The sequence below is a fragment of the Typopeltis vanoorti genome, unplaced genomic scaffold (assembly GCF_054136105.1).
Source record: "Typopeltis vanoorti isolate ZY-2024b unplaced genomic scaffold, IOZ_Tvanoo_1.0 HiC_scaffold_511, whole genome shotgun sequence".
NCBI lineage: Eukaryota > Metazoa > Arthropoda > Arachnida > Uropygi > Thelyphonidae > Typopeltis > Typopeltis vanoorti.
This window is the reverse complement of record NW_028328123.1, coordinates 1-25,065: the sequence shown is the minus strand read 5'-3', so window position 1 is coordinate 25,065 and position 25,065 is coordinate 1. Positions and strand designations below refer to the sequence as shown.

Genomic DNA, 25,065 nt, shown 5'->3' with positions numbered 1-25,065 from the left:
CACGCTTTTTACTTTTTATATTGATTATTGTTGAGAAACCGAGCAAAATATAAATATAATGTTGAAAACTGTAACAAATATACAAATAGGAATTCGACTTGGACAAAAATACAAAATTCCTCAAGAGTTATTTCAGATAATTTCATTTTTGGAGTACGATCCTTTGACAAGGAATTGTTCTTCTTCTTGTAACGAAAATTCCCAACTCGATGTATTAACTGTGCCAAATGGATTTCGTATCCAGTCATGATTGTGTCTATTTAGGGATAAGAAAATAACTATGAAATCGTTTCTTACAATATTGTTAAATATTCTGTTATAACGGAAATAATTCCCTCGACATTTCCACTGCATTTTTATCTGATATTCGGTGTTTCCAAAGAGATACTTTTTTTCTAAAAAGCTGACAATTTGACAGTGAATGTCAAAATATTTACATATTTCCCTTGGATACTTGTATTAACGCTATTTAAGCATTTAAAATACCAGCTAAATATGTCATTTTAGCACACCAAATATCATTTTGAACACATTTTACAAAAGCATCTTCATTTTGAAAAAAGGCCAATAATTCATTCTTAAGTTCTGATATTCGGAATAGCACTTTACTCGTGGATAACCATCTTATTTCAGTGCAAAAGCAAAGATTCGTTCTTGGCCTCCATAGATATTCCAATTTTTTTAAAAAGGTGTGCTTTTAAAGTTGACTTGATCTAATTTACCATATTTATAACTTAGTCTAGTACAGGTCTAGTACTAGGGATTCCCTGTACAAAAATCAGTGCGTAGATGTAATATTTGGGTTTCATTTTCTTTGCAAGGGTAACAAATCCTTTAATAAAGCCTACCATTGAGGGAGCACCGTCCGTACAAATTTGTACACACCGCTCCCATGAAATGTTACAATTTTTTTAAATATGACGTAATAGATTCAAAAATATCCCTCTTGCAAACAGATGACCTATGAACAACATCTTGGTTTAGAAGTCATCGCGCATAGCAGTTGTTAGGATCAGAGTAGCCAATTACACTCAGAAATGTTTTATGTGACATCTTTCACCGGCGGAACACTTGTAACCAGTTTGCGGAACACAAGTGTTCCGGGGAACAACGGTTAAGAACCACTGAACTAGACTTTAAAAAATGAATTACAATTCTTACTAATTTGTATAATTACCGTTATAGTATTTTAGTATTTTTGGATTTTTATAACATTGAGAAAACTATATGATACTTAGTTACTTCGTAGCAAGGCATCTGATTAATTTCGGAACCATGAAGAAAAATGCGTTATGGCAAACATCTTTATTACGTTAAAATCAATCCTCAATGAAATAACAGTGAGCCAATAATTTTAAAATTAGGTCTGATAAAATGCCTGTAAAATCTAGAATTTTAGAAATAGTGCCAATTTTTTACAAGCCTTACGCAACTGTGAAGAAACTGCTTCAAAAAACGGGTGACTGAATGAATAGGAAGAATAATCTAATCATCTGTTGAACACTCCGTGAAAAAAAAAAGGAAACGTAAAGTCCATCACTCCACTTAATATAGTTTAACACTCTGTAAATATGATTGCAAATTTAATTTTCATAAATCTATGTTTCTTTTGTTTCAAAAAGGGAAGAAAATGTTAGTGATCTGATTCTGAAAGGAGTATGGAGAAAACAATTTAAAGCTCATGGACACAATCTAAGTGATTATGACATCATTGATTGTGACTGTGCAGATAGAATTATAGAGAATGTAACTATATTCCCATTAGTTCATCATTTGAGTTATGAAATATATCTAACTTTAACAACTTGGATATAAATATTCATATCTTAGAACCCTTGAAGGGTCATGATGGAATGTTACATTCAGTAACATCCTTAAATAATCATCGATGTTTATAATTATCATAATTCATCATAACTGTATAAAGCTATGCACTGTGGGAGACATCTATTTCTAAGTAGTAAAATATCTATTATCTTATTATTAAAGTGTTTAGAAAAACCTTGATATCTCTTCTAGGTCTGACTGCCACTGATGAGATCAACAAAAGTCGAACTGTTTGGGTAGTGGCCCTACTATAATGTGTAGCATTATCCCCGTCCGAAAGGATGAATGCTTTTCATTATGGAATACTAAGGCAATTGATTTGAAGTGAACAGCCTCTATACACAACTGGCTTAGTCATGAAATTACTTCACTCTTGCATTTGCATACACTTGGATAAAGGATTAAACAAAAATATAATTTCATGGCAAGTTTAATTTCACGGCAATACTAGATTAGTTTGCTTTAAATCTACATAAAGTTAAAGCGAGCACAACATATTTTGGATGAAGATCACTTCATCGGATGGTGGAAAACGAAGTTATTGGATAAATGTCACTTAAAAATCGCAAACACACTTTACGGAATTAGAAGTTATATAAAACTTGTAATAAAGCTGAAGGTATGATTCTTAATAAATTTTGGAGTACATTTATTGTTAGTTACAGAAGATCGCCAAAGAGTTTAACTTGTCTCCCTCTATTTTCGAGCATGTGACTGCCATTGTTCTCTCGATTTTTTTTATTTATTTACTGTATTTGTTTAGTGCTTGTCTCTCATCTTCATTGCGTTTAAATAATGCTGACTTCAGCTGTGAAGCCACAGCGTATGATTTTCATTTTCGTTCCGCGTATAAAAAAATTTGATATTAGCGAACGCAACAAGTATTGATATTTTAATATGAAGCTATACCTTGCATTTCAGTTTGAAGGAGTAGACATGTAGGGGGAGACTCACTCCATTTTCCTTGATTGCAAGAAATCCTATTAGTACCTATCATCTGATAGTTTCCATTATATAAACAACGGAATCCCAGATGATCTCCTGAAGGTATATGCGTTGGTGGGTTGCGAGGATTCACTCGTCTTCCTTTGTAGGATATCACCACATCAGGAAGGTTTACATCAATCATGGGACAGTGGGGCTCTTCAGCAGGAGGTGTAGTTACTGAAAAAAGTTATAAACATTATTTTTTTACAGAAAATATACTTCTAAAGTCCATTATTTAATTGAGTACATTTACTTTTTACATGGTATGATGTTTTTAAAATAATTTCTTAATCATATTTACGCGTCCCCTTGAGATTTGTGAGAGGAAAGATTGGTGTTAACGTTGTGAGTCATTATGTACCTTTCAGTATCAAATTAGGAATATTATTTTTATAAATCAAATGGTTTAAATTGCTGAACAAATTTCAAGTACGTAATCTGGTATACGCACTAGGAATTAAGTACTTGAGTAACGAATGGAGTCGGTGTCCTGCAGTATCTTGGGGGATTTTACCTGTAAGAGTGCTTTCGTCAGGCTGCATGAAATGATCAGATTCTATTGCATGCTATAAAAATACATTTTACTTCTGCAATAAATTTAACTTCAGAGTAATTATTAATGAGAGTGTTTAAGAATTTGCTGAGCCTCTAGTTAGCCATGTGAATGATATAATTTTTAATAAATGTTTGAGACATATGGTAAGCAAACTGATGGAAAGAAATAAAAATAAATCTCTATGCATAATTTTAAAAAGAAGAGAAATGTGTTGCCAGATGGCTCACTAGCATGTTTAGCATTCAGCAAAAATGTTCATGAATATGGTGATTAAACGTCCCGAGTCTCCTGTTAATGAAGTAAGTCTAGTCTATGTGAAAACCTCTTACAAAGGTTATTTACGTTCTGGACAAGACTGAAACACACAGGTTTTCCCCATCATAAGGCAGCTTAATATTGAGAGTTTATTGCAGCTATCCATTTACCTTTCAAATGGTGATGTGGATTTACTTTCCTACAAACATTGCGGTTAATTATCTTATTTGTTATTGTTTGTTTTATCTTTAAGGTGTTGCGTTCGGTTGTGTTATGGCTAAGTAACCTGGTTTAGTATAAGCCTAATGAAGAGTACCACAGTGCAGTCAATTTTTAAGTATACTAATTGTTTGTATTTTCTTTGAGTTCCGAGAGTAAAACTATTCTACTTTCATATGTGTGAGAGCAAAGATCTCTCTGGAATGTACTAATAAATATTTGAGAAATATTTGATTTAAGAAATTCGAAACGATGTACTTGCATGGCCGTTGCTGACTGAAATAAAGAGTCAGTAATTGTTTTATTATTGCTGTTGTGTATTTTATAATATCGATTTGAAAATGATCACACAAAAACGAAAGCCTACGTTTAATGAGTTAAATATTTCTATTTATTAATAGAAATGGAGGCATTGATTTGCATTGAAAAATGTGGAGGTCGATCCTCTGGTATCAAAAGCAGCCTGGAATCTCTAAATGCATTCGTTGACCGACTTTATGCGTCTCAGCAAATCTGTAAAAGCACTTGTTCGAAAAACCTAATATCCAGTGAATGAAATGTAGAAGCTACTCTAAATGAAGAATCATAATGAATAAAATGAAATGAATTAACCTCCAAAATTGCAAAGTTAAAGCAAATTATCAGAGACACGATGCGGGAATTACAGAAGGTGGAGCGACGTTGGAATGAACATGGGGAGGATAAGAAAATTAAGTAACAAAATAAGAATCAACGACCCACGAAAACAGGTAAGTCAGTAAGTAACAGAAATCAGGTAAGTAACGTTCTTTGCAAAAGGAAAGAAGTTATTTCGTATGGTCACTCTATAACAAAAAATGCCGTTGATGAGCGGGTTATAATTTTAAGTTTTCCCGGAAAAAAATTAATATAACAAAAGCGATTCAAAAACGGAAAAGAAAATTAAAAGAGATCATAACTCTAGTATGCATTAGAGACTTAACTAGCGATAAGTTCAGTATGAGAGAGGACATGAAGGGATTGTTCGAAGAGGTGAGAGTGAAGAGTGAGAAACTGAAAATAGTTGGTATATTTTCTAGATATCATAAAAACGAATTACGAAGAAAGGCTATAGTGGCAAAGGATTCGATGTGTAGGCTGTGTAGAAGGAATGGATACGAGTTTTTGGATGATGGAATAAGTTAAGGGAAAATTGAATTTGTATAAAAGGAGCGGCCTACAGCTGAATGCGTTTGGTATCAGGAATCATCAAAAACTAACAATTGATAACACAGAGCCAGCGAAGCTAAATTATGGAAGGAATGATGAGAATATGAGTGTAAGAGCGACAATTATATAATTGTGCTGATGACGAGAATGGGCATCATCATGGAAATGTTGACGAGGAGAGAACGGTTTAGACTTTATGTCTGTCCGGTTCAGACCCATCAAACATGTGAAAAGATCTCTACAAATATAAGGCCCTAGAGAAGAAGAAAGATCTGTGAGTTGTCCAACTGTGTCATGTAGATTGCAGACAAGAGTATACAAAGACCTTCTCTACAAAAGAACATATAGGTAGATTATTATGACTTTTCACGAATGCTAGGAGTATCAGAAACAAAGTGGTAGAGTTTGTTTCCTTAATCAGTATGTTAGGACCTCAGATTGTAGGCATTAGTGAGACCTGGCTATCAGAATCAGACGTAATAACTTGCATCGAGTGTAATGGGTACACTATTTTTAGGAAGGATAGAGAGGATAGGAGAGGAGGTGGCGTGCTGCTACCAGTGCTTGGATCCAGTTAGTGTTTGGACCTATGATTGTAGTATTAGTAACAGTATTTTATGTGCTAGTGAATTTGAAGCCATCTTTTGTGAGGTAGAATCTAACAACAGCAAATACATAGTGGGGTGTTATTGTAGACCTTGTGGATGAGTTGCTAGTGAGGAAGAAATGCATCCCCAAATAGAGATGATGGGCGCGAAAAGTAATCGTAATGGGAGATTACATTGAGTGAGTAGCAGTAATATCTCATGAGAAGGATGAAAGCGAATTTATTGAACTTTTCCTCAAGCAACATATGACAGAAGGAACTCGAGGTCACAGAGTGTAGATTTGATTATACTGTCAGAGAGGCGTTTCAATTAAAGACGTAACTATATTGTCTCCGGTTGGTGAGAGTGATCATGCGGTACTCACTTAGGAAGTCAGGAAGTTCATGAATGTTCCATTCAGAAAAGGGTACATGCCAAACTACAAAGTACAGTTGATCCTTGAACAACCCGGATTTGAAACGCGCGGTTCCACTTATTGGCGGATTTTTTTAATATATAATTTTTCTAATTATATTAGAAAAATTTTTGCAGATTTGTGACAATTTGAAAAACTCGTAGGATGACCGTGTAGCCTAGAAATATGGAAAAATTAAGAAAGAGTTAAGTATGTGAAGAATGCATCGTATATGTAGATACTAGTCTATTTTATCATATACTACCATAAAATATACCCATATCTATTATAAAAAGTAATTTATCAAAACGTACGATCATAACTGTATAATATTAACTATATTAATTAGTTAATTAGTTAAATTAATTAGCATAAAATTATCAAAATTCATTTAGTAGTGTATAGGCTAAGCTACCGTGAAGCAATCGTATCGATTGCACTTAGCAACCTTTCGTTATCAATGCATGAATCTTTATACCTTTTAAACTTATAATTTTATAGTTTATACTTTTTTATACTTTTTCATGTTATCTTTCCATTTGTGATGTCCAGTATTAGTAATACGTAAAACATCTACTCTGTTTGCATCGTACAAGACAATATTTGTGTAGGTAATGACAAACAGACAGATGACTTATCTTGTAAACAAACGACGTAAATTTGCGGTATCGATAAATACAGTACAGTACAGTACAGAACTGTAAATGTATTTTCTCTTCCTTATGGTTTTCTTTAATAACATTTTTTTTCTCTAGCTTACTTTATTGTAAGAATGCAGCATATAATACATGCATACCATACAAAATATGTGTCAATCGGATGTTTATGTTATCGGTAAGGCTTACGGCCAATAGTAGGATAGTAGTAGTTTCGTTTTTGAGGAGTCAAAAAGTTATACGCTGATTTCCGAACAACTCAGGGTAGGATCGGCTCAACTAACTCCCGCGTTGCTCAAGGGTCAACTGTATAAAATTATGACAAACTGAGAAATATCCTGAATTAAGTGCAATGGTATCGGTTGCTGGATGGGAAGCATTTAAAAAATACTTAAATCATGGAATATCAGAATGTGTCCGTAGTTCAGAGAATAAATGGCGTAGGAGTCAAATTGATGTGTAATTTTATTAAGCAAGAGATTCGTAAGAAAAGGATGATGTGAAAGGAATACTGTCTGCATAAGGAGGATGTGCGTTATGAAAATTATAAGCAGCAGGCCAGAAGAATCACAACTGTCGTTGGGAAATATAAGTCTGAGTAAGACAAGACACTAGCTCTGCAAGCTAAAGACAATCCAAAAGAATTATATTGATATTCTGCAAGTAAAATAAAGAATGAACTGAATGCAGATGATGTGAGGGTGAAAAATGCGGAAGAATCTGTTCAATTAATGAGTACCAATTTTGTTGATAGCTATCAACCTGGTGTATGCAACATTGAGTTCGCTGTACCTCTTCACTGGATGAAGAAATTCAGATGTACGAAGAGGAGATATTAGAGCTGTTTCACAAATTGAATAACAATTCAGCAATGGGGCTGATGGGATATCTGCACTTGGACTAAACGAATGTTCAGCAGAACTGGCTATTCTTTTAACCAAGCTGTTTAATATGACTCTCAGAACAGGGAAGATTCCTCAGGAATGGAAGGAATGTATGGCAATTCCATTGCAAGGGTGGTGCGAAGACAGATTTATCCAACTATCGACCAATTAGTATATCAATGGTGGTGGTGGTAGTGGTGGTGAAGATATTGGAAAAAATTGGTTAGGGTTCGCATTAAGAAATGGTTTGACAGTGAATCTTTACTTTGCAAGGAACAACATGTGATTACTAAGGGAAGGTCATGCTTTAGAAACTTGCTCACATTCTATAACAATGTTACCATTGAACTAGACAAGGGGAATGGATACACCATAATACTTTTGGATTTTGCTAACGCTTTTGATAGAATACAGCACAATAGACTGCTGCATAAATTGGAGAAAATGGGTTTGGGTTATAGAATATTAGCGTGGATAAGAGGATGGCTGACTGACAGATATCAAAAAGTGGTATACGGGAGATCTGAGTCTGCAAGGTTTAAGAAAAAAAAATTGTTGTACCACAAGGATCAGTGCTTGGTCCTCTGGTATTCAATCTGTACATTAATGATATTGGAAAAGATTTGGCAAGCGACATACACCTATTTGCTGATGATGCAGATGGGTAGGGTAATCAGGAATGCTGCTGATGTGCAGTACTTGCAGAATCATTTGAATAGGCTGAAATTGTCAGCATGGGAAAATATATGTGAGTTCAACGTCATTACATTCAAAGTCATGTACCTTGGCGTGATTAGATATCAAATTTTGTATTATATTGGTGGGATTATGCTAGAAGAAACTATTCTGGCTAGGGATCTTGGAATGTTACTAGATAGGATGTTGAAATTCAGCGGCTATGTAGAAAAGATTGCAAATACAACTCAAAAGACAATTGCAATGCTGAAACGGACTTTCACGTTTAAAGATAAGGAGGTAATTTTGCATCTTTACAAGGCCTTGATAAGACTTCATTTGAAATTTTGTGCGCAGACCTGGTTTCCGTTGTGATTCTGATACAGTGAAAGAGAGTGCAAAGGAGAGTGCTAAATCATACCAGGATTGTGGAATACTGATTATGAAGACAGATTGAGAATTTGTAGATTTCATACATTAGCAATAAAAGAAGGGTGATATTATTGAGACTTACACACTTTTGAAAGAGTCATACAGGATTTCAGTTCATGGAATTTTTCAATTTATGGAGAGTGGGGAAAGGACCAGAGGGCATCCTTGGAAGTTGAGAATGAAGGCTGCCAAGAATGGTGTGAGGGTTCGATTATTCTATCAGAGGGGTGCGTGATTGGAATGGATTGCCATTGGATGTTGTAAGTGCAAGCAGTGTGAATAAATTCAAGAATAAGTATGATAGCTGGTGTATGTAGTATGTGGCCTCCCTCGATGAGTCTTTGACTCGCTGGAGGTCACGGAGTTAAATTATTATTGTTTCGTACATTAACATTTCTAGTATTTTTTTTTTACTTTTTATGTTTAATCTGTATCCACAGAATGTGAGTTATTTACAGTATAGAATTATTCGTCCATATTTTATAAGGATTATTTGTTCTAATTGTCACGTTCGGGTGTATTTATATAAGTATATATCACCAAATGTATCTGCGCGAGATCTTTTACTTTTGCAGAAAGTTTCCTGCTTTTGTGTTAGACAAAAATCACACCCCGTATAAGCTGATCACTGATGCATTCCACAAAGATTGAGGAATTAGCTCAAGACGTTTGGTCTTTTAGCTGAAATGAGTGCAGCATGCGCGTATATTCTACTAATTGCGCATGTGAGGAAATGAGTTCCACAGAAGATTTGAACTGACAGTTTAGTTTCTTTTGACTCATTGGAATGTACGGGATGATTTTTAGTTCTGTCGTGAGTGATTATCATTTGTTCATGCAAAGAAGTGTTCTTTTTTTAGGAAACTTATATTTTTAAATCATCATACAGGAAAGGTTTGCGAAACGTTTCCTTGTTTTTCCCATTAATTTATTCTTCTTATTATTATTAGGTTAAATTAGCTAATATAATCTTTGAAAACTTTGAAAAAAGAATACTTTATTAGAATTATTTAGATTATTGTTCAGGTTATGTGCCTCAAGTAACAAGTGATTGTCTCATAATATTTTTAAACAAATGTTTTTCTGTTTGTTTGTTTAGTTGGTGAAAGGATTTTGATAAGCAATTATGTCTTTAATCTAAATGATGAATTTTATATATTCAAGCAATTAATTATCACTATCGTAACATTGTGAACTAAGAACTGGAGCATTGCATACAATTGTATTGTATGTACTCGGAGGAGTGTAGATTCTGCATAAATATGTGATTTTTATATTAATTAACATTGCCTTCTATTAATATCGTGTTTTATTTCATACTCGAAGGATTACAATATAAAATATATACACTTCATTCTTGACTAAATCGTTTTATTTTGCTACCCTATACGAATCTTATTTCCGAAAATAATAAATCATAGCCTATAATTAGCAAATTCTAGCAATAAAGCGTGATTATTCTGTAAGGTACAGCTTAATCTGCATAGGCAATCCCCTTTAGTTTTTAAAGACCTGGATTCGAATCTAATCTTGGAAACGAAGCTTCATAGGAGTAGGTTTCAACTGAAAGCGAGATTGCTATATTGTATGGAGGGTGGAGAGTTTTGCCTCTATAAACTCAATTGTTTTCTACTTGATAAATAGACTTACCGTCCGGAAGAACACATCCACATAAGCCTTAACTGATTCAGCAGCAACTCCAGGATAAAGACATCCATAATGTATATTGTTTTAAAACGGGTTATCTTTTTCTTCAGATCTTTCCCTAGTGTTTTGTCTTCTGGGAATGATTTCGTCTGTTAGTAATTTTTCGATAATTGAAATAGCTTTGAGAGTAAAAAATATCAATAATCATTACCTCATCTTTCCTGGAAGTCCAGTTTTCTTGGAGATGAAAACTGGACTCAGGTTAAACCTTTTCGGCTCCACAGTAGGGTTTACCAGGAATCGGTTTACTTTGTTGAAAACTGGTTACACAAAAACACTGTCATCTTACTTACCTAAAACGCTTTGCGTTTGAATTTACTACGAGGCAGAAACAGATGTATCAAGATACTATAATTTTACAGAAATCACGAACGGTTTCTGTAAAAAAAAGACCTAAAATCCGCTATTTCCAATAAGTAGTAATCTCAAATCGTGCGACGAAATGCATCTCCATCCTAATGACAATCACAGTCGAAACTGCAGCCTTAATTAGAGAACAGAAACGCTATGCACTCCGATTGAGTTTCATTCAACAATATTGGTTTGTGGTTTTCCAAACGGCCTTTAAAATAAAGAATCTGGATTTACAGGCCGTATGTGAATTATTCGGCAAAGTGTTTTTTATTAATGCGACAGCAAGACGGCACATTCTGATGGTTGTGCGTTATAGGTATTACACAAACCTTCTAAAGTCTTAGAAATATTAGCGCCATTAATAATTTGCTTGCCAAATGAGAGAGAGAGAGAGAGAGAGAGAGAGAGAGAGAGAGAGCTAATATTGTATTTGTATTGTATTGTATCTGTATTTTGTTCCAAAGATACACTGATAAGAGAACCTCTGTAAAAAAGGCTGGAATCAAACCTGTATTTATCTTTTATCTGTATTGTCTTTTATCTTAGGTTTAAGCAATATCCTCGGCAAGCGTGTTTGTTACTAACTAATTACCTTCTATATGCAAAGTATTAAAATGAAATGAGTATAGAATTAAAATTAATTAATGGATTTAAAAATCTATTAATATCAACCGATCTTTAAATCTTTAAGAATAACAAACACGGTGATAAATCAACCCATTCGATTAGGTGACAAATATATGAAAACTTATAAATCCAATTTTTATCTGTGTTGTACCACTCCCCACTGCCTCACGACGCACATCAGAATTCTGATGATCATGCATTTTTAAAATCAGGAAACCTTACTCTAGATTTTGTATTGGTACGCAGCGTGTGAAGAAAAATGTTTTGGCAGCACAGACAATGAAATCTATGACTACATGCACAGATCTAGTCTAGTCTACTTTACACACTCTTCTATTATTATTTCTATTTTACTTGATATTTTTAGCGTGCATTCTGTATTATTTAACTGCATAGTTTTTTAAATGTAAATCATCTCATATATATATATATGAAAAAACGAGAAAAATGCGAGATACGTACTTTCATGCTTGTCATCTTCATTTTTATTCACTTTTGCTGGAATTGGTGTACTCATTAAACAAGAAAAGTTGCTGTGAGAATCTCTTGATGCATTTTGTATTTTGCTAAGATCCACTGCATTAGACATAATCTCCTCCGCCAAGGATTTATTCATTTTATTCAAAACATCAGTAAGGCTTTCGTTTTTCTTTCTTTGATCTTCCTTAATATTATTGATTTCTTTCTCTAAGAGTAAGAAGTCATTCTTAATTGCATATACTCTTTCCTTTATTATTTCCAGTCTTTCCTTCAGCAAAGCTAATTCGTCAATCTCACTGAGATTTAATTTATTGTTCAGTAACTTCATTTTATGAGTGAGGGTCTCTCCTAATCTTTTTAGATCGCTCATGTTTTCCGAATAATTTTCAAAGATATCATTCAAGGATGAGAAGACATTATTTTCTCTAATTAAAGCTGTAAGAAAATCTTCCATTTCGTATAATTTCTTATCTGCTTCGAGTAATGATATCCGATTTCTCACACATGTGTCTAATGACTCCATCAAATGTCCTGAGCCGCATTTGGTTTCATTCGCGATCTTTTTTAGCTCAGACATAAACTCTCCGCACTGACAAGAATGGTCTTCCAATATTTTATTTGAGGCGCTCACACAGATACAACTTACAAACAGAAGAAAAGAACAAACTTCGAATTTCCCTAGCATTGTCGCAATTCTCATGGTAGGTGTGCTTCACTGGTTGGATTTTTGCAATGCCCAGTAAAACGCGCGCACACGCAAGTTGGGTCACTCACATAAAAAAAATAATAATTCTGTGATGTTTTTACTAAAGTATACTGGACAGACTGACGTTAACCTAGGACTTCTCTCCATGTGTATAATCTCTCTCTCTCTCTCTCTCTCTCTAATCTTCCATAACCTTTGATTTCTGCTCCCTGTTGGTTGGCTATCTAGTACTTGTCTTATAGCACACATTTTTGCGTCATCAAAATGCTGACATCCATACGATAAGTTTACTTTGAATGTGTAATATAATATCCCCCTCTTTCTTGCTCAAGAACGTAATAAAAATAGCGCCTTTATTTATTTCCAACAGCGTATTGATCAGCATATGCATGTTATAGAAAGAAGTATAAAGTCTCATTGTAGCTTATGATTTGTCAGGATTTAATACTTTTTTATTAAGAAAAAGTAATTTTTCGACCTATTGGGTCGAATTTGTTCCTTTATCGTGTAGTGTACAATAATATGATTCTTATTTATAACAAAATCTTCACTTTCACTTAAAGTATCATTTAGTATACTATTCGAACATTGCAATAATGTGCCAAAACGCAAAACGTTTTAAACTATGGCGCATGCGCGAAAAGTGGCACATTGGATCCGAATGATAATAATAAAAATGTAGCCTATTTATGCAAAAATATTAACTCAAAACCGATTTGTAGAAAAAAAAAGGCTAAACCGTTGTCATTAATTTTAGCGATTTTATTGTTTCGTACACATCTGTTGCACATTCACTTGTTTGATCCTGAGGTACCAAGCATTAGCTACAGTGGTGCGTCGCAGGTTTGTCAGTCAGTTGGAAAATGATGCTCATGCGCTACGTAATTGTGCTTTGTTCGTTTTTTGTGATTTTAATTTTGATCAAAAACAGAAAGGTTTCCACCTTTAAATTAATTGCTCCAATTTTTTTTTTCACGTATGAGTGCAGTTTTATATGGTAAAAGAGTTGTATGGCACATCTGCACTCACAAGTGCAAAAAATGGCTCATGGAATGAAAGGTTAGCCGTCCTTATGTTAGATGAAACTTATTCATAAACTTATGGATATATCAGTAAGTGTTAAAATATTCCAAAATAGGTACACAAAATGCACTTAAATACAATAAAAATCTTCTGAAATAATGCAAATATCAAAGTATACTTTGTATATTGAAGATTTTTTCATAATCTTTCTAGAATTCTTTCTTATTTTCTTAATAGTCTGAAGTACAGCACTTCAAGGATAATTGTAATTATAAATTATACTCGCCAAGAAATTATATTGTTGAATCCTTTATCTAAGTTAGGAAACAAGGTTTGAGCGTGAAGAAACTTTACAACTAGGCTACTTGTATACAGAGGCTCTTGACTTCGCATCACTTGCCTTGATATCCAACAATGCAAAGCAAATGTCCTTTCGGACATACATATTGCTATATATTAGGGAAGGGTCCCTACCAGATCAGTTTCAACCTTTATTAAGGTCTACTGAATTGGAGATTAACCCAGAAAGATAATAAGATTTTGTTTTTTTGTATAAAGAAAATATATGTTGTGTGCATTAATTGAAAATTAGTTTCCTTCTAGTCTAGCGACTGATCTTTTCTAGCTTGTTTTTTATTCTTTGTTTTAATTCTAATATTTCAACTAATTAATATCACCTGTGTATCTTGGTTAAAGTGGTGTGTGCAGTCCATGGTGCTAGAACTCCCGAAGAAACAACGCAGAAAGTCAATTGCAGCCGACTATAGGAACGTTTGCTAAGGTTGTTTCGACCTGTTCCCGCTCACTGCAAGGGAAAACAGGATTTTTTCTTCTTGAAACTCGGTTTTTTCGTCCCGTAAACTTAAGAAAATCGACTGTAAAACCAATCCTATTTGTCAGATAGTAAACATAACGTTAGAGATGGCGACACTTGTCAGCCACCTCTATTCAACAGGTGCCGTGTATAATTAGTGATAATCTTGAGTCAGCTATCTCTGATTGGTTACCGGTGGAGGTTGAACTGCCCCCTCAGTCTCCGAAAGGTAGAAAGTCTAAAACGGCCTCACCTACTCCCTACTAGGGAATAAAAGCCGTTAACTGATTAACTGCTCGACTGATATTTCAACGATTGATTTTGATCCAACCTTGTATGTATTGTCACTTTAAAAGACTACTCTTGACTTATCATTCTTAAGGTTTCATTCGTTTAAAATCTTTAAAATGCGAACACTTGCTCGAAGTTTGCTTTCTCTTTTATTACGACCTTAATTTCTATTAGGAAGCAATAATGTTTGGTCTATTCATCTGTTTTATTGAGTAAGTGCCTTTTGTAAATACAACTGTACGCCGTACATCAAGTAATTTGTTTCTAAAACTTTTTTTTTATTGAAATTCTTGCTGCTGTCAGATTGTTTTCTTAATACTGAAGGATGAATTTTGTCTTCGGCTTTGTTTCAGTGTGGGTAGATACCATCCTATTTTGGTGCTCTGCGTTTGTTATTCCATCATACTCCCCACTTAATGTTGTCTAACATTTAAATAATTTTGACATCATCCTCTGAATTATCTGTATTCAGAAACGATTTTCACTGTTTTTCCCACAGATGCTGCAAAAAATTCAATTTCTTGCTGGAATTCATTGACAATCTATCTTCTCAATTCTTTAAGCATAACATCACAGCACTGAAACTTTTGTTTCTAACAATATATTTTAGTTGGTCCATCAATCATTACTTAGTGACTGTAGAATCAGGAAATTTCTATTTCCAAATTCCATACATTCGGCTGTTGTGTCCTCTTGACGTTGGACTGAATTCCTAATTAGCTTGTATTCCTAATTAGCTTGTTTTCAGGCTCTGTTTTACGGCAGCTGCATTTAATAATTTAGTAGACCTGATCAGAGGGTTTAATTCCCAACGATTGGAGCAGGGGTCTCATAATACACATCTACAAAAAAGGGAAATTGAGAATGACAGAGGTATTTCTCTACTGAGTATTCCTGGTAAGATTTATGCAAGTACGGTAGCGAACAAATTAATCCGAACAAGCCGACTTTTTTTAAGATTTTTGGTTTTGGTTTCGATTATCATTTTCGGGTTTGAGTTCTGTTCACTATTTTGGTTGAATGCTGCATGTTTTAACTGTCTCTTCGGCGATGTATATTAATAGCGTTGTGCATTTTAATAGTGTATACAAGTTGATATTCGTAGTACTGACATTCATTTTGTGTAGCTATAAAATGGATCCATCTCAAAGAAACTGTTCAAAAATATGCCCTCTTGCTCAGCACACATCCATGACTCAAAGAAAAAATTACCAATGAATGTGGTGTTGGTTTGGGTACTATTAATGAGATTTTAAAGAGATTAGGGAAACTGGTGCCTTATCTTCTGACAGAAAAAAACGTGGGCCAAAAAGGAAACCTATATTTACTCAAGGTCGTTTACCAGTTAGAAAATGCAAAATGAATTCAAGGTTGTCTGCTGTAGACATAAAGCTTGGCACCTAGTGGAATTAAAGTTTCTGACATGACAGTCCATCGAAGATTGTTGAAGCAGAGATGACTGCCCACAGACCAAAATATAAACAGCTGTTGATGAAGGTTATGCTGAAAAAGAGACTCCAGTGGGCAAAAGTGTACAAAGCTTGGACTGTTCGTAAGAAGGACATATTCTCAGATCAGAGTTACTTTTGTCCAAGGAGAGTGAGTAGTTTATGTTTTGAAATCAGCAACTAAGAAGAATTCCCTCACCCACCTTCAATAAGCTCCTAAACCCAACAGAATCTCGCTTCATGCCACACTTGAGAAAAAGTGAAGGTTCCTCAAAAATCACAACTTCCAAATGTTTCTATTGCTAGATAACCTGTCCTGATATTAACCCAATACAACATTTGTAGGTCATAGTTTCAGATCAACCAGAGGTTGTCTGGATCAAATTTTCACTTTAAGATAAATAATTGAGAAATCTTGGGAATACAACAAGGATCTGTATTTAGGTTTTGTTGATTTGTAAAAGGCATATGACAAGATGCCAAGAGGAAAGCTCTTCGAAACACTACAGCTATATGGTGTGAATGGGACATTATATCGAGCAATACATTGTTTCTATGTTTCTCGTAAGTCGGCAGTTAGAAGGAAGAAAGCATTGGAAGATTGATTCGTGTTAAATCAAGTGTATGTCAAGGGCACACATTATCTCCACTATTATTCATTTTCTATATGGATCATATAATGAAGGAAAGTGGTATTAGATCTGATATTAAAAGTGGCGATATTAATCTTAGCTCTTTACTTTATGCAGATAATGTTGCACTTCTTAATATATCCAGTAACTCTGTAGGATTCCCTGACTAAATTGGATAACTCTTGTAACACATTTGGTATAAACAGCAGCAATGAACAGACAAAGACAATGAAAATAAAAATAAAGAAAAAACATTCAAAACCTCAATTGTACCTGAATGGTGAACCTAAAGAAGAAATAAAGCATTTCAGCTATTTTAGCACAATTTTTAGTAAAGGTGGTAAATTGAATATGGGAAAAGACAACATAATTAGTAACAGTGGTAGATTAAATTGACATAGAATAGGAAAGAAAGTAATCAAAACACTAAATTAGCTGCATACAAGACGGTGTTCAAGCCAATTTTAACTGATGGATCTGAGTTAGAAACAAAACACTTGATCAGACTGCAGACCTCTGATATGAGAGTTCAGAGAAAGATTAATGGAGTGAACAGATGACATTAATGGGAGCATCACATTAAAATTAGGATATTAGGAAAGAACTTGCCATTGTTACCATTCAGGAATGTGTTAGAAGAGCTAATATCAGTGATCTTTGCTAATATCGTCATTTTTAATGTGATGCTCCCATTGATTCCTATGGAAAAACACCGGAATAAGACCAAGATGTAGGTGGATTGATACAGTAAAAAATTGTCTTAAAAGACAGTAATATGAGATATGATGACTTTGGAGTCTTGACAGATAATAGATTCATTTGGAGGAAAATTGTTGATTGGAAGTTAGTAATCGTGTAACTTTTTCATTAGTATTATCATAATTATCCTATATACCCCCTGAGGATACATATCAGAAATTTAACGATGATGATATATTAATAAGAGAACAAATGAGAAGTGAATGTCTTAAACTGTAAAATATACGTAATTACGTAATAAGTAAGCACGTTTTAGAAACTTACGGTAAAAGGGTATCGACGTGTTGGTGGCAGGAGAGGCTAAACAGGCAAACAATCCATGTTTAAAATTTTAATTTTAACTAGAGATCTGGTTGTTATCAGAGTTAAATGAGATATGTATTACAATAAATAAGAAACACTGTGTCGTAGCACCACTGCTGTTCTATAGGTTGTCTTCATCCAATTGGAGAACCGTAACAAGATCACAGTTTAGGACAATGGTTATGGCAGATCTTGAATCATCTGAAGGATTCAAGTGAATGACTGATTCGATAAGTGATGAATATCATTCGGGGCGATGATATTCATCTACTACCTCTCAAGCAAATAAGTGGTTTAATAGTTTATCCGAAAGATTTCAGACTGTTAATGTGTAAGGAAAATTTTCTGTTGACCCTATAAAATCACTCGGCTTCTGATAGTGGGATATTGGCCGCTAGCCTAGCCTGTCTCAATTGCTGTCACTAATTATGATTTATATGATATTTTGGAATGCAGCTTTGTTTATTTCATTAGGTAGTTTCTTTGTCTTCGAATGAACTAATTTATTTAACCTCACTATAATCCCAGTAATATCGCATGATAGAATCAAATCATGAAACAAATATATGCAAGCTACTTGCCTTTATCGATGTCATCCTCTGATGTGATGTTCGTACTCACTGTGGGAGGAACAGTGGAGTTAGAGCAATCGAACTGAAATTTCTTCAGTTCCTCAATATCAGATTTACAAGACATAATGTCAGCGGTCAGTGACTGATTCATTATACTCATAACTTCAAGAACATTTTTATTATTCTCCATTTGACCTTCATGGATAGCTTTCATTTCTGCAAGTAAACGTGAAGAGTTATTATTAAGTTTACTAACAGTTTCCATTAATTTCCTTAAAATGTCCATTTCTTTCTTCAGTAGAGTTAATTCTTCGTACTTCGTTTGGGGTAGATCCTCTTTCGGTTTCTCCACGCGGTATTTGAATGTTTCCATCGAATTACTGAAATCACTTTCTAATCGTGAAGCATTGCAGTCACTAGAGAAATCGACGTTTTCATTCCAAGATACGTTAAAATTTCTCAGAATAATTAAAACAGCAAGGAAATCCATGAGGTCATTTAAATGATTTGTAATATCGTTAGATAAAGGCGTTTTATGCACACATGTTTTAAACGCAGTCAAAATTTCATTTTCCGGACCTTTATACTCACAGTTGTATGTCTCTGTAGCTTTATCCAACGCAGTCACAAACAAATCACATTCACAGATGTTAGGTTTAATCGCAGGAATACAAATCACAAACAAGATAAAAGAATAAATTGTGAATTTCTTAATCATATTTGTAATTAATAATAAGTAATCAGTCTCCGTTGAGGATGTGAATTCCTTAAACAAATAGGAATTGTTTACACAATGCCAACAAAATACTCGGAAACGTTTTGTCACATACAGATACTCACACAAGTTTGGACTAACACATATCGAACAGCCCAGAACTTAATCGAAAACATTCTCTCTGTGTACGCACAATAGTCGTGAAATTAACATTCCTACAAACCTTTGATCTCTATTTAGCAATGGTTTCTGTGCTAGAATTTATCATGTTGCTGTCTGCTTCGAGTGATTCTACTACTTCAGGGTGATGACATGTGCACAAGGTTACTGGAAGGTGTAATATAATATCCCCTCCTTCTTATTGGAGAAGGGGATTAAATAGATAAGTAGCTGTTTTTGAAGACTTTATCTGGTGATGTTTATGTTATAGAAAGAAGAAGACCATAGAGAACGTTTTGGAGAATTTTTTCTTAAAAGAGTATTGCACATGAATGATTGGGAAAGAGGTCGGACAATATGCGACATTCTCAGAATGTTCATTGAAAAGTGGATGGGGTAAGAGATTAGAGCTATAACTTGGCAGCTACTTGTATAATAATATGAAATAGGATTTCGTGGAAATGGCTCAAAGTGTTCCAAACACCGCAGTCAAGCGGCCTCAGACAGAGTCTCACAGCAAGCGATGAAATTCCTGTGTCACAACAAACAAACAAATATTAATACTCAAAAATCCACTCTTATCCAAATCACAAATATTAATGCCCACAGACTAGGATAAAAGTGGATGTTTGAGCATTACCGTATTTACTCGAATATAACCCGCACTTTTTTTCCAAAAAAATTGAAGTTAAAAATCGTGGTGCGAGATATACGCGGGGATTTTCGCAAACTAAAGTTTTTCGGGAAATACTAAATTGACGTTTATAACTAAATCCTCAGTATTCATTATAATTTATAATTGCTCACATTATTTATAAAATTAATTGATATCAATTTTAATTATCAACGTTATTTAAACGATCGGCCCTCACCTTCATCATGTGATATGTTTGAATCTTTAGCAACAATGCCTTTGTTAACTAAAACAAGCAGTTTCATTATTGCTTGTTCTTTTATCATTTCGAAAGATAAGATCACCATGATTAAAAAAAAAAACTGAAAATGGGTACGACTTACCAAGAATCTCCTATTCGCTATCGCTGCTTTCGGTCTTGAGGGCGTAACTGTTCTAATCCAATCTTGAACCACTGTAGAGAAATTTCCCCTTCAGCATTGTTTTCTTGTTGAATATTACGTATGGAGGCAACTTTCTTCCATCCGCAGTAAGTGCGGGGATCATTGTCATCGCTATTTTTCATTTTTAGTTGTGCCCATTATCACACTTCTTTCACCATTTTCTGTTATTGTTGTATGTGGTATTTCTTCTATTGGTTGCTTCCATCTCTGTGCATATGATTGGTGAGGTATTAACAAAAGAGTGCGTGACTCAATTACAAAGGCAAGCAGACGGTTGGTGAGTTGAAATGCGTGCTCTTCAACCGAGTTTCAAAATATCTGATACTGCCATAACATTCATTATCTATTTCTTAAAATTTTAAACGTTTTTCGTGTGCGAGGTAGGTGCAAAACTTTTGAATGTCTTTTTTCGTAAAGTAAAATCAGAGGTGTGAGATATGGCGAGTTATATTAGAGTAAATACGGTAATATTTGTTCGTTGGTTTATTTGCTGCCGCACAAGAATTTCATCGCTTGGTGTAAGACTACCACTCTGCTAATGGAAGCCTGAAGTCACTTGGAAAAAACTGCCGTGTTTGGAACACTTTGAGTCCTTTCCACGAAATCCTATTTGAACCAAAAATAAAGATTCACGAGGTTCAAAAATAAACATAAAAACAGACTTACAATTTTATACAATAGAAGAGATTTATTTATAATAGGATAAAAAAACATTTCATGCGAATATGATATGAATACTATTTTACTTATTTATTTGGAAAGCGAATAAGTTACTCCTCTAGGCCAATCAGGCCTACTATAATATGAATAGTGATGTTATATAAAGAGATAGCGTTGACAACTTCTTAAACTTGAACATGAACAGTACCGGAAAACAGTCCTGTCGTATTTCTTACACAACAAACGTCCTTACTTTTGAAAATATCCCAATCTCAAGGCATCAAATTTTTCTTTCGGACTGACTTACAACTTTATTTCGTCCAACATAAGTATATTAAATCAACATAATTACAATACAATATACACTGCTTGTAAGAAGTCAATGGACACCACAGAATGAAAAACAAATACACTTAGCCATGTTCTCCACCTTAATAGGATATAGCTCCTCCAAACGATGCAATGACTGGAGCAATCCTACGGGACATAATTCCGACAAGCGTACGATAGCTATTAATGGGAATTTTGGACGAGGTAAAAGATTAGAGCCATACCTTGCCAGCCATTTGTGTGGTATTATATATTAGGGCTGAAACCTACCACATCTCGCTGTGGGCATAGATGTTTTTCTGTAGCATACTCGTATAATGAGGTCCTGGAGAGTTGTGGTGTGGACTTCCTTTGGCCTCATCCGACGCTCCAGTTCATCCCACAATATTTGATGGGGTTGAGATCAGGGGTCTATGGAAGCCAGTCAATTGTAGTGACGTTCATGCCTACAAACAACGTAGTTAGAGCAGTACCTTTATGACACGGTGCATTGTCTTGCTGAAAGAGACAATAGCCTTTCCGTAGAAACGATACTTTGTAGGGTTTCTACGGAAAGGCTATTGTCACCATTTTTTGGTTTCTTACCATTACTCTTTAAGAATATGTTTTATTTCATTGCAAACTAATGTCTTGATTTGGTAAGACATGTTCACCGAGCATCTGTCACACCCACATCATCCGTCATCTGCTCGGTAGAGGTGTGATTCGTCGCTCCATAGCACAGCTTTCCAAGCTTCCACGTCGCACTATAAACGCTGTTTGCACCACTAAAGAGACGACGCTGCATGATGGTTCGGGTAAGGTGTGACTTGCATATTGCTGTCCTACCATGGAAACCCATGTTGTGAGCCTCGGTTCTCAATATTTTTGTGGGGATTCCTGTTCTAGTTTGAATGTGTCGTCCGATGAATGGTGGTTTTTATGTATTATTCTTCGTAGCACCATACCGTTAAGTTAATGTGAGAGTGGTGAGCCGTCCATTCGTAGCACTTGTAGTTGACTTCCTTCGCTTCCATCTCAGTATGGTATCATTGATTGCTGAGCTGGGATGGTCCAATTTGTCAACAATTTGCCGAACCGAATCCATTTACCTTCTCGTAGTTATTTAACCTCGGTTACGGTTGGCTGTCTTGAGAACATCACATTCCTCCAATTTATACCGGCTTGTGCAAACTCGTGACTCGTTACATGGCGCCATACCCCTTGCCCATTGGGGTGTCCATAAACGTCTTTCCAATTGGCCGTTTCCATGATGGTCACACACACACACACACACACACACACACACACATATATATATATATATATATATATATATATATATTTATTTATTTAATTATTTATTTTTAATTTTTTTATTTTCTTAAGTAACCATCATGGAAACGGCCGATTACACCTTAACCATCAACCTTCACAGTTGGCGGGGATGATGTTCTAGTATTAGCTGCATATTAGCTTCATCTATAATCATCTATTGAGTCTTATAAGTTGCAGCGCGATTTATCAGTGCTGATTATTTCTTACCATTACTCTGTAAGAATATATTTTATTTCATTGCAAACTAATTTCTTGATTTTTTTGTTTGTATTCAGTTAGAAAGAAATAATACAACTATTTTAGCAGTGTTGTACACTGCGAAATCTGAAGCTACAGACTTGAAACTCCTGTGGTTATTTCCATAGAGGACCACCGAGGCATATTTAGCTGATAATGTCCTACGGTTCGTTTCGTGCGATTCAGCTCTTAACCAGTGTTATGAACATATGAACTACTTATATGACATTCATGTTGACATCTTTTTTAAAAGACGTAAATTCTTTTTTACCTGCTACTAACAGCAAAGGATGTACAGTCGATATTAGAAATACATTTGTTGCATTATACAGAAATATATATCATCATGTGAAGAGACATGCATGTGAGCATATTTCCTTCTATACCACGGGACGATGACGATGTTATACTGCTTATTTAGATAGAGTGTACTACTTGGCTATCTGCGATTTTTTATGTCATCAACTGTTTGCTGTTTGATCCTCAATTTTTTTTTTTTTTAATTCAAACGCTACTTGTTCGCTACCTCCAACCTTTGTTCAAAGCTTGGCGAATGCACAACAGTTTGATGAAACCTTACTGTTCAGAATTACGTATGCAGGGAATATATGTAACTGCAGTTGCAATAGTTAGAGAGAGTAACTTTGGAATCTGCTGAAAGTTACATAATACAGAAAAGTACCTCTAATCTGTGATACAATAGTACTGATTCAGATTTCATTTCGTTTTCAGGGTTTCTAATTCTTTTTGCGTTAGCTCTCTCTCTCTCTCTCTCTCCAACACACACGCGCGCGCGCACACACACACACACACACATATATATATATATATATATTATTTTTTTTTTAACATAGATTTAATGACTTAAAAAACCGAGATAATTTATAAAGATTTTAATGAGAATAATACAACTAGTTTAGGCTTATAACAGCCTTCCTCAGGTATTCATAAAGGAAAAGAATAGTAATAAACATTGAAGTATCTAAAAAACTGGAAATCACAGGCAAAAATTGCCACACATAATTGATACATAAAAAACGTTGTATTTTTTCAAGTTGTTCCAACTGGCGTGCCATTGTTTATTGCAAAGTATGCGTGCAGGCTCACGTGAACGCCAATATTGAACGACTGCAGCATGGCTATCTGGGATGTTATAAGTCAAATTGTTATTTAAGTGGACAGGGTTCAGCAGAATTTCCCTTGATTCTACAATTTTTCTCTCAAACTCATCATCACAGCGAAAAATATTTTCTGATCTATCCCAGCAAACGGAGTGGCTTTGTTGATCATCATTAGGATTATTTGAAAAAAGAACATCACTGGATAACGCAGTTACATGAGATCTTTTGTAAGAGATGTCTCTCTTATACTCTTCTATACGTTGTTCAATAGATTTGTTAGTTTGTCCAAAATAAGGGATATTGCAATCGCACCGTAATTTATATACACCTGGATATTTTAGGTTGTGATGAGCAGGCTTTGGATGGCTGATCAGAGAACGGAATTTAGGAAATGTGGTGAAGAACGTCATGATATTGTATTTTTTAAGGACGTTAGCTAATTTTTTAGAAACTATTCTAATGTATCGAATGGAGATGCTACCTTTAAAATTAATAGTTTCTGTTGTGCACTGCCTATGAGGATCCAGAAGAAATTTCTTAATCGTTTTTTCAGAGTATCCATTTTGTTTAAAGATATGAGGTGATTATTTCATTTTGTTGTTCATCTTGTTCATTTAAGAGAGAACGTGCTCTGTGTCCTAAGGTAGATATAGTTCCAAGTTTTTGTGGTGGAAAATGATGAGAAAGATTATGCAGATATCTATTGGTATGAGTAGGTTTTCTGTATATAGAGATTTTTAATCTTCCAGAGCATCGTGTAAGCATGACATCCAGGAAATACAATATATATATATATATATTGTAAAGATTGGGAAATACTGGGACTGGGTGGACATAATGAGACAAATGTTGGTGATTATATTTAGATGAGAGATGAATTTATTTCGCAGTAGTAATTTTATGGCATGATAAAATTCTGACTGTGGTAGTTTCTTTGTGAAGAACAACACGGAAGTGAAAGTTGAGAACAAAAACTTTATTCATATAAGACAATTATGAATACATGTATGCAAAACTGTATGCAGTACTATTTATCATAGAAAAATATACAG

General features: G+C 34.5%; 1 protein-coding gene across 2 annotated transcripts; it reads right to left on the bottom strand.

The window, feature by feature from the left end:
• Positions 1-2,555: 2,555 nt before the first annotated feature.
• On the bottom strand, positions 2,556-19,347 carry LOC150092126 (uncharacterized). Of its 2 annotated transcripts, none has more exons than XM_090415287.1 (2): positions 18,407-19,347; positions 2,556-2,991 (listed from the first exon to the last, which is right to left on the bottom strand). In XM_090415287.1, the coding sequence occupies exons 1-2, from the start codon at positions 19,113-19,115 to the stop codon at positions 2,720-2,722; spliced, it is 981 nt and encodes a 326-aa protein (XP_090271413.1). In that variant the 5' UTR covers positions 19,116-19,347; the 3' UTR covers positions 2,556-2,719. The 2 variants fall into 2 exon arrangements, with proteins under 2 accessions (XP_090271413.1, XP_090271412.1); XM_090415286.1 differs by lacking the exon at positions 18,407-19,347 and adding an exon at positions 11,832-12,718 and having other exon boundaries at positions 2,561-2,991.
• Positions 19,348-25,065: the final 5,718 nt, after the last annotated feature.